Here is a 10,504-nt window from a genome sequence, read left to right as displayed (position 1 = left end):
TAGGCACACATAGAATATTTAACTATAGGCCATTTTAAAACATACTCTTTTTTACATTTACTTTCTTTTCTATTTGAAAAAAAAATATTAAAACGTTGAATGAATAAAAATTTTCTTTGAACTCGTGAATAAATCAATTTATGCCCAAAGGGGCCTCTAATATGATTTATTAACTCGTTCAAAAATTTTAAAAATTTAATATTAATTTTTAAAATTTTTTATTATATTTTTAATTTTTTAAAATTTTTATAAAAAAAATTTTGGGTGTAATTTCCCTTTATACGTGCAAGTTTAATTTTTTATCGGGGCAAGTTACTTTAAGTACCAAGATTAACTTTAAATACAATTTTCTTTTAAAATGTTATGAAAATATCTTGAAAAATTAAAATCAATTAAAAAAATTGTAAGGCTTTATTTTTAACCCCTACCCGTACTTCGTGTTAAAAAAATTTTTATAAATTTAAAAAGGGGATTTTTAAAACACATAATTTAAACTCCTTTATTTAATAAAAATATATTCGTATACACAAAAATTTTTAATCATTTAAAAAAATTTCGGACAGCCTTTTATAACAAAAGGGGAGCCAAAAGTTTTTCCATTTTTTACCTTGTTTATATCTTCTTTCTTATGATATATTATTAGAAATTTAAAAAAATTATCATTAAGGGTCTACATTTTAAAATTGATTTTCATCCTCATTTGAAAAATTTTTGATCAGATTCATTTGTCCTGTGTTAAAATACGGGAAAACAATTAGCAAACTGATATTTAGAACAAACGGTTTGAGACGAAATAAAATTTGCGTTTACGTCTATGATCGGATATCATATGTCGATGACGTTACGCCATTCATTGGAAAACACTTTATGCTAAACAACAGTATTTCTAATCACATAAAATCATGAAAAAAACTGTTTTTAATTAAGAAAATAAATTTAGAGATGTTAAAACGCGACTTCTATAAACTAGGAAAATGGACAAGGGGGTAAAAAAAGGTAAACAAAATATTTTTTTTTTGAGTTGATATGGAAATTTCTCACCAGCAAATTTTTTGATAATTAAATATTAAATGCGCAAACTTTCGTTTAAATTTGGAACTTGAAATAGATTTTTGATATATTTTATTTCATCAATTATCTTTGTACATCCCCGGAAACAAAGCTTACAATGCTGTAGATCTTCTACTTTTTTTTTAAAGGGAAAGGAATGTTTTTTTGGTGATATAAACAGAAAAAATAGTTGTTTTTTTATTGGTTTTTATCCCAAAAAAATTATTTTCTTTGAAAATATGGTTTTAAAAACTGCAAAAATTTATCATGAATTAATATAAAAATTTGTTTATTTATTTTTAAAAGGGCGGGGTTGGGTGAGTAAAATAAACAAATTAAAGGGGTTATCTACGAATATTTTTCCTTATAGATCGACTAACTTGGTTTTTATTACGTACATAAAATTAACATATTATACTTACTAGTTTATTCTTTCAACACTATGTAAAATTTATTTTAAGGAAAAACCCCTTTTTTAAATGCTAAATTTTATTTACTTCAGAATTACCGGCCCTATACGCAAATGAAAAAATGTTTTCGATGTCGGAATTCTCAGTTTTTCCCTCGAAACATTACATACTAGGTAAATATCTATCTTTTATCCATATTAATAATTCTGTATTTATTATAATTTTTTCCTTTTTGTTAGTTTTAAAAATTGTTTTTTTTCATACAGTATAATTTTTAATGTTTTCGATATAAATTATAAAATTATACTTTACCCAACTTTTGAAAAAAGACAGTTTAAAGAAAAATCTTCTCAAACACAAGCAAAGGTATTTATGTTTTTTAAACAGTTTCAATAATCATTTCATAGTTTTAATGTCTTTTTGTCTGCCTTTATTTATAAAATTTTTCTTATAAATGCCCCAAAAAAGCATATTTATGCCATTTTTGATTACGTTTGATTTTTGACTGTTTAAACGGTTTTTAAAAAACTATCACTGCTTGTTATTTTAAAAGTATAATTTTCAAAAATAGTTATATGAACTTAATCCCCATTATTTTACCCCTTTTCAATAAAATTTAAAAAAAGAAATGAAAGAAAAAAAAAAAACCGGGTTAAATAATCAAGAAAATAATCACATAGTATAAATTACTTAAAACTTTTTTGGGTCAATTCTTTTTTAATTAAATTTCTTAAAAGCTTTTAATTGTGGAAATTTATATACAGCATATATTTTTAATTTTTTTGAAAAAATCATTTTGAAAGATGTTTTAGGTTATGTAGAATTTGTAGAAAAAAAACACCGTTATTTCTAGGGAAATGTTTTTAAAATGCCTCTGCATAACCAATATATTTTGAGGGATAAAAAAACCATTTTTAAAAAACATTTATAAATAAAGTTTATCAAAAAATTATGAATGAAAGGTATTTTTCCTGAAAGGAAAAAACAAATTTGGCATTAAAGTAAATTTTATTTTCTATAATTAATTACAAGTGTTCAAGAAATACGAAGTGTTTAATTTTTAAATTTATGTGAAAAAATTTAAATTTCTTCCATTCTCCCTTTTTTGGTTTTTTTTCCAACTACTTTGGTTAAATACTCAATTAAATATAACATAAAAATGTGATTTCAAATTTTCAGAAAATAAATTTGCTTTTTTAATCAATGCGAATAAAAATTTTTTGGGGAAACCCCTGATTTTATGCAAGTTTCAGACAAAATAACAATAAATATTACTACTAATTATCTTCTTTTGAAAAAAATTTATTGGACAAGTATGTTCTTTTTGAAAATCAGACAAAAACATTGTTACCCTTTTTTGGGAATGCTTTTGTAAAAAATATTTTCAAAAATTAAAAAAATTGTTGAATCGGGCTTTATTAATTTTGATTTTTAAACTTTTTTTATTTATACAAAAAAAACCCCAGTCAAAGTACTTCATTTTTAAATAAAAAAATATTTTTATTTAGGGGAGAAATTTTTCCAAATATAGGGATAATTAGATTTTAAAATTAGTCTTAATTATTGAGCAGGGCAACAAATAAAAAAAATACATAATGAATTGGGAAAATTGAAAAAAAATCATTTAAATTTTTTTTGAGTAATGAAAAATTTAATTTATTAATATAAGCCATTGCTTTTCTTAAAATTTAGATAAAAAAACAAAACTAATTTTTTCCTGTTCAATCTAGAGCTCCCTTTTCCCTTTTTTCTTTCTTTATTTCCCTTTGTATTTTGTTTGTTTTTTATTTTTAAGTAATTTGTAAATATTGGGGAAATTTTTAAATTTGATTAATACTCAATGACTAATCAAAAATTTACAAAACAAAAAATATTTTTAAAGTTATATAATTGATAAAAAAAAATTTTTAAGGTATGGAGGGGGTGCCCCCGACCCCCCCAAAACCCATACGGGGAAAAAAAAAAATTTCTTTCTTAATTGCAAGACTGTTTCGCTTAATGTATTTTCAATTTTTTTCTATATTTTTATACAATTTCATTATTCCAGAAAAAATATCAATTGGTTTTTAATTAATAAAAATCAAATAGGCCCAAAAATTATAGAATTCTTAACAGGCCGTTTAATGAAAGATCCAAAATTTAATATTCTGAGGTAAAAGTTTTCGTTGTCTACATTTTTTTTGAGTTTTTTGAGAAAAATTTTTTTGAAAAATATAATTTTAAAAATTGTTTTTAAATGTATAAATTCAAAGTATCTTTTAATTTTAGGACTGTCGACACCCGCTTGTAAAAATTAAGTACGGGATCAGCCACGCTTGGACTGTTATATCACAAAAGTTAAGTAAGTAAAAGATACAATTTTTTCAAGTAAAATAAAGCGTGGAAAAAAAAAAGTTTTAAAAGTTTTTAAACCCTTTTTGTTGAGTTTTAATATTATATATTTATCTTTTTATTCAACCCTAAAATGTTCTCTGTGATGAAAAAATTTATTTTGATCTTTAAATTTGAATTTTTTTCAGGGCAAACAAAATCCGTATTCAAGAAATGTTTGATGTACTTAAAAACAATGTTAATTTTTGTTGTTTTTCTCAATTTTTTTTGTTCGTTTTTTTTTATTATTTTTTCTTTTTAAGGAAATTTTTCAAAAGGGGATGACCCAAAAAAAATTTCTCCCAAAAAAGTCTTATCCGGGGTTTGTAAAAACTTTTTTTTTAGTGATTTTAAAATTTTATGATTTTTTTGCCCGTTTTTGCTGTTTAAAAATATTTTTAAAGAAAACATTTCGTAGTTTTGTATATGTTAAAAATGGGCAAGAAAGTACTTTCGTTCTGTTGGCGAAATATCAATCTCAAAGACATACAGTTCGTTTGTTGTAGTGCTTTGTGAATTCAACAGCGGTTGTATTGTTCGCCTGGTGTCCGAAACGCGTGATTATGTCGATGTGATAAAGACTTTGCTCTGCTGGTTGATGTAATAAATTTGGCCGAATGGAGTCTCAGTGTCGATGTCTGTTGGGTGATGTTCTAATTAGACGAATGCATTTCTTCGTCTGTTGGATGTAAATATCATAAAAGTGTAGTTTGTTTGCTGGTGTGCTCATATGCTCTCTCTCTCAAGGACATTATTAGTTCGTCGTATGAAGACCCGTTTTCAATGTGAAGGTGCATATATATATTAACTGGTCGAAGGGAACAGTAATTGTTCGTCTGATATATATAGTATAACATAATTGTCAAGGATATATCAATTCTCTGTTTGTGAAGATGTGTCAATTAATGAAGAATATAGATAATAGATATAATAGATTTTAATTTAAGATGATACCCAATTCACAGGATATTATACGTTCGTCGGTTGGGGACAGTGAATAATGTCGAAGGTTTAAGTCGATACTAGTATAGGATTAGAATATTACACAATGTCAAGGACAGTATAGTTCGTCTGTTGGGGATTAGTCACACTCGCTCTCACAGCTCACAATTATAGTTCGTCATGTTGCTGGTGTTGATATACAAGATGCGTCAAGGATATTATTGTTCGTTGTCTGAGGTGATATACAAATGTCAGGACATTATAGTTCGTCTGTCTGGTGTGGATATGCATACAATGTCAAGGCACTATAGTTCGTCTGTGGAAGAGGTTTCGAATGTGCAGGATCATATTATTATATTGAATGTCAAGGACATATATTGTTCGTCTGTTGGTGATAACTTTCATGGACACTATAATTCGTCTGTTGTGAAGATGATGTCAATTCCAATGACGTATAGTTCGTCTGTTAGTTTAATTAATATACCAATGTCAAGGATATATAGTTCGTCTGTTGGGTGATATACAAATGTTCAAGGATATATATTTCGTCTTTGGGTGATATACAAATGTCAAGGACATATAGATATAGTCCGTTTGGGCGGTGATAAATCAAATGTTCTAAGCGACATATAGTCGTCTGTTGGAATGATATACAAATGCAAGGACATATAGTCGTTCTGTTGGGGTGATAACAATATTGTCAAGGAATATAGTTCGTCTGTTGCGGATGTACAAATGTCAAGGATATATAGTTCGTCTGTTGGGTGATATACAAATGTCAAGGACATATAGTTCGTCTTTGTTGGGTGATATACAAATGTCAAGGACATATAATTCGTCTGTTGTGAAGATGTGTCAATTCCAATGACGTATAGTTCGTCTGTTAGTTTAATTAATATACCAATGTCAAGGATATATAGTTCGTCTGTTGGGTGATATACAAATGTCAAGGATATATAGTTCGTCTGTTGGGTGATATACAAATGTCAAGGACATATAGTTCGTCTGTTGGGTGATATATAAATGTCAAGGATATATAGTTCGTCTGTTGGGTGATATACAAATGTCAAGGACATATAGTTCGTCTGTTGGGTGATATACAAATGTCAAGGACATATAGTTCGTCTGTTTTGGTGATATACAAATGTAAAGAACATATAGTTTGTCTGTTGGGTGGTATACAAATGTCAAGGACATATTGTTCGTCTGTTGTAAAGATGTGTCAATTCCAAGGACGTATAGTTCGTCTGTTCGTTAAATGTATATATCAATGTCAAGGACATATAATTCGTCTGTTGGTATGATTTTAATGTCAAGAGGACGAACAAAATTTGTCTGATGTGAGATTTAGACATCAAGAATAGTTCATAGAGAATTTGATCACATCTTTTTAATAAGATGTACTCTAACGATTAACTAACGCTCTTACACCTTGATTTGCTATTTTTAAATTCACTTATATTAAAAATGCACCAAATTAATATTTCTAGTGAACTCATTTCACTTTTGCTATATTTTCAGAACTTTCGGTCACGTGGTCTTAGCCAAAGCGAAGCTAAACGGGTCTATGGTTGCCATAAAAATCATGGAAGTTAAAAAACAACCATTTGCAGTGTTGGCTAACGAGGTCACCATAATGAAGAGGATTTACCATGAAAATGTTGTCACCGCACTAGATGCAATTTATGTGGAAGCTGTAAAGAAATTCTGGCTTGTCATGGAGTACGTGAATGGGTGTTCATTGAGGAAGATTGTAAGAAGTGTATCGTTAGAAGAAGGACAAATATGTTTCATATCTAGTCAATGTGTGAAAGGTTTGGAATATCTCCATAAAGAAAACATAGTTCATAGAGATATCAAAAGCAACAATGTGTTGGTGGATATACATGGGAGAGTAAAGATAACAGATTTTGGTACCAGCTACATATATGATAAGAATGACAAGAAGAACGAAATAGTTGGCTCACCGTGCTATATGGCACCGGAAGTTGTAGCTAGGTTAGTAAATATATTGCAGACATATTCTTTATATATAGATAAGCTTTTCCTGTTCCATTTCACTATAATCTGGCTTGACTTGTATTTACAAAACATTTAACCCATTGTTCAATTATTATTTATGGTAAATATCTCGTTTCCACGCCTTAAAAAATACTTATAAATATGTAAATTGAATTATGATATCCAAAATGATGAAAACAATATAGATCTATAATAAAAAAAAAAGAAAAAAAAAATAGTATCGAATTAAAACCCTTTTTTATAACTTGTATTTCCGAACAAATATGATCATGCAGACGTATTGACAAAAAGATATTTTCTCAACTTAAATATTTAGTTTATTCGGATCACCTCGGGCGACTCCAATAGGTTTTTCTTACGTAGTTGTCGGGTGAAGCCGAGTTGTTGCAATTGTTGGAGTGAAAACTATTGCCAAACATTACATTTGCTATATTTGTTACAATGTAACCACTTTCATTTATTTCAGGAGACCGTATGATTATAAAATAGATATATGGAGCTATGGTATAACACTTATAGAAATGATTGACGGAGAACCACCATATATATACGTGAGGAAGGAACACGTGCTATGAAACTTATAAAAAGAAATGGTAGACTAAGTATAAAGAATTATGACAAATTATCAGATGGATTGAAATCTTTCATTGACACGTGTCTCATTGTTAATGCACGCGACAGAGGAACGGCACGTGATCTATTGAGTCACGAGTTTTTAGATGGTGACCAAATACTTGTAACTGCAAGATTAGCTCAGAAAAATGCATCGTCATCTTATTAGACTTTGATAATTTATTTCATGAACTTTTATTTGTTTTATTGTTATAGCCAAAAATATTTGTGTCTTAGATTTATAAATATTTAATATTTTTGAAGGTATGTGCCATTAAATAGCTTTAGAAATATGACTTTGCTTCATTCATTTATTCGTTTGTTCAGAAGTTATTTTAACCCCTTTGCTTTTTCGGACAACAATAAGCATCCTAGCAAATTGTGACAGTTCATTTCCCTTAGCAAATTAAGTCCTATTCTATTAATGACAACTGATATAAAACAGAAAGGGGATGTGAAGAGATATAAGAACCTTTAGAGGAAGTCAGTTTTTAATACATTTCTCTGGGGGCTCAGTTTTATCAACGTTGTCTGTATCGTTGTACGGACATTTCTATCATCTCGGTTGCTCTCTACGTTCGCGACAACACGTCGTACGACCGTTTTTGTGAGAATTTGTCGCATAGGCGTTGCTGTTTCTGCGACGTCTCGCAGCCTTTTGTCGTCGTACTAATCATTATTCACGAGACAGGTCTTCTTAGCCACAATCGTGCGCGCTTTTTGCTTTGACATCACATATAGAAATCAAGTACTTAAAAGTACTGATGGAATTTTACACGGCAATATTTCTTTACCATGTACTTCTTATAGAAACGGTATAAATACCTTTTAGATTGTCATTCAAAGACAATTTAAGTGAGAGAAAAACAGCTAATATTTTCTGCACTCGATTCGCCCCTTAAAATACTATGTCACGCTACGGTTCTACCCTTAATGCCTGGCTGTACCGAATGCTAAAGGCACATTATTATAATAGTTTTTTTTCCAGAGCAAACACGGTTTAATAACGTTCAAATAACGATTTTAGAGCATGCAGCTGTTGTAATTTTAACAATTTATTTTTTTAAGTATGCCGCATTAATACCTCAGTGTCTTGCGAAAGCGAAGACAACTAATACTGGTAAACTGGTTGACAGCCTGCCTGGATGAACTGTGCTCTAGTGAATTCTGAGACTTACTTCCGTGATATGTGTGGTAAACTGCAAAGACCACCGCAACCAACATAATGACTGTTAGCTAGAAACCAGCCAGCGAATCGATTGATTTGCCAAGTAATTGAAATAATTTGTCATATGAATTTATTACTTTGCATTTTTTTCACAAAGTAAATAGAGTTTTTGGCATTATAATAATTTACTTAATTAGGACACAACCACAAATTACATTAATACAAGTCATTTTTCATATATCTCAATCTACTAAAGAAGGTACATGGATGTATTGTGGTGGTGTTGGTAGTTTTCACACCGGATCACGAAAGTAAGCCACATTGAATTTACCAGAGCACAATTCAGTCACCTCATCGTTCCTGGGCATGCTGTCAAGCAGTTTACCAGTACTATTTGCTTTCACTTTTGCAAGGAAGTGATAACCTTAATACATGCCAGAGCAGAAGTACAGTGCGAATAACCGTCGAAAGGATTTTATGATCAATCACAACGAAAGTGACCTGCGCCGTCCGGGAATCGAACCCTGGTCGCCAGATTCACAGTTCAACGCTCTACATATTGAGCTAATGGACGGAATCAGTACGTGAATATATATAATTGATATAATATGTTATATATGATGTTAAACAACATACACTAAAAATAGAACGTATGAAGTTCACGATTGCTTTTGACCTATCTATTTGAAAAAGTTCACAAAATACTTAAAGGGATTAATGAACATCTAATCATTTCAACATTTCATCCTTTCACACATACCCCTTTATAAGTTCATTAAACTGACACTTAGATTGATAAATTATTCACAAGCTTTCTATTTAAAAGTGACGACACGTGACGGTTCTTTAAGATGTAAACACCATGTAGCCAATTTTGATGTACCATCAATTTTTGTACTCTTTTTTTGGTACTCTCTTTGAGCTTTATATAAATCATAGATCTACTCCCATACTGCAAAAGTATGTCATTTTGTGAAATATAAATTCGTTTATGATTTGACTGTTTGAAAGGGTATAAAGCTATATCTTATATAATATTTTTCAAAAATTCATCATAAGTAAGTTTATATTGGTTCCATAATCTTATAGTCGATTCTCAAAAGAACTGTAACATAGAATATCTCTGTTATTTAATACACATTTTGTATGTATACAGGAACAAAATACTATATTCTGCTATTTAAGAAGGGTTTTAACCGTTTAGCAATGATTTTCGCGTTTTGCTGTTAAGGCAATTTTCTACCATACATGCATTAATTTCATACAAGCATCCTGGAAGTACATTTATTATTTTTCATTTTTTTTTAAATTCAAATAATTTTTTTTCAGCAAATATATATGTACTATGATATTTTTACATGTAAATATGTAGTTATAAAGATTTTTGACAGTTTAATATATGACCCTATATAAACGGCTATTGTTAATATAACCCGCGTCGCTTGAAGGAACAATGAAATAACTTCATAATTTCACAACAGCCGTTAATATAATTTATATAAACGCCAAATTTATCCAATGAAAAGCGACGTTACAAAATAACGTGCAGTATTACCAACTATCATCAAACAGAGGCAGAAAGTATATTTCGCCTGATGGAAAAAAAACAACGAATAATATGTGAAACAGACATGGTCATATTGTAGAATAAAATACCAGAATAAAACAGAATCATGATTGGGGACGATGGCGTAAAAGCTTTGATTAATATAATTTGTAGTATAAATTTAATCAATAATAAAGAATAAATAAAAAACAATCAGTCGGCTTTGACTGTTTAATAAAAAAAGAAAGAATATTTACAATCACGTTATAAAGGGAAATAAAAGTAAACTAAACGAACATTTTACCTGTATATTCAATTATTGTATTTGCTTTGTTTACCCTTCTCACTGGAATGAAAACATACACAAAAATCTATTTTTGCGTT

General features: G+C 29.1%; 1 protein-coding gene across 1 annotated transcript; it reads left to right on the top strand.

The window, feature by feature from the left end:
* The first annotated feature begins 4,976 nt into the window (after positions 1–4,976).
* On the top strand, positions 4,977–7,674 carry LOC132740524 (uncharacterized). The gene is made up of 3 exons (XM_060728445.1): positions 4,977–5,224; positions 6,294–6,770; positions 7,261–7,674. Exons 1-3 carry the CDS (start codon positions 4,977–4,979, stop codon positions 7,367–7,369), a joined length of 834 nt encoding a protein of 277 aa, XP_060584428.1. The 3' UTR covers positions 7,370–7,674.
* The last annotated feature ends 2,830 nt before the right edge of the window (positions 7,675–10,504 follow it).

The sequence above is a fragment of the Ruditapes philippinarum genome, unplaced genomic scaffold, assembly GCF_026571515.1.
Source record: "Ruditapes philippinarum isolate M1 unplaced genomic scaffold, ASM2657151v2 ctg3650_1_1_1_1, whole genome shotgun sequence".
Taxonomy (NCBI): domain Eukaryota; kingdom Metazoa; phylum Mollusca; class Bivalvia; order Venerida; family Veneridae; genus Ruditapes; species Ruditapes philippinarum.
This window is presented reverse-complemented; position numbering and strand designations above follow the sequence as displayed.

Coding starts and splice junctions, on each gene's coding strand:
- LOC132740524 (XM_060728445.1), top strand. CDS start 4,977: ATGCGTCAAGGATATTATTGTTCGTTGTCTGAGGTGATATACAAATGT. Junction 5,225..6,293: donor ATGATGTCAATTCCAATGAC/GTATAGTTCGTC, acceptor CTATATTTTCAG/AACTTTCGGTCACGTGGTCT. Junction 6,771..7,260: donor GCACCGGAAGTTGTAGCTAG/GTTAGTAAATAT, acceptor CATTTATTTCAG/GAGACCGTATGATTATAAAA.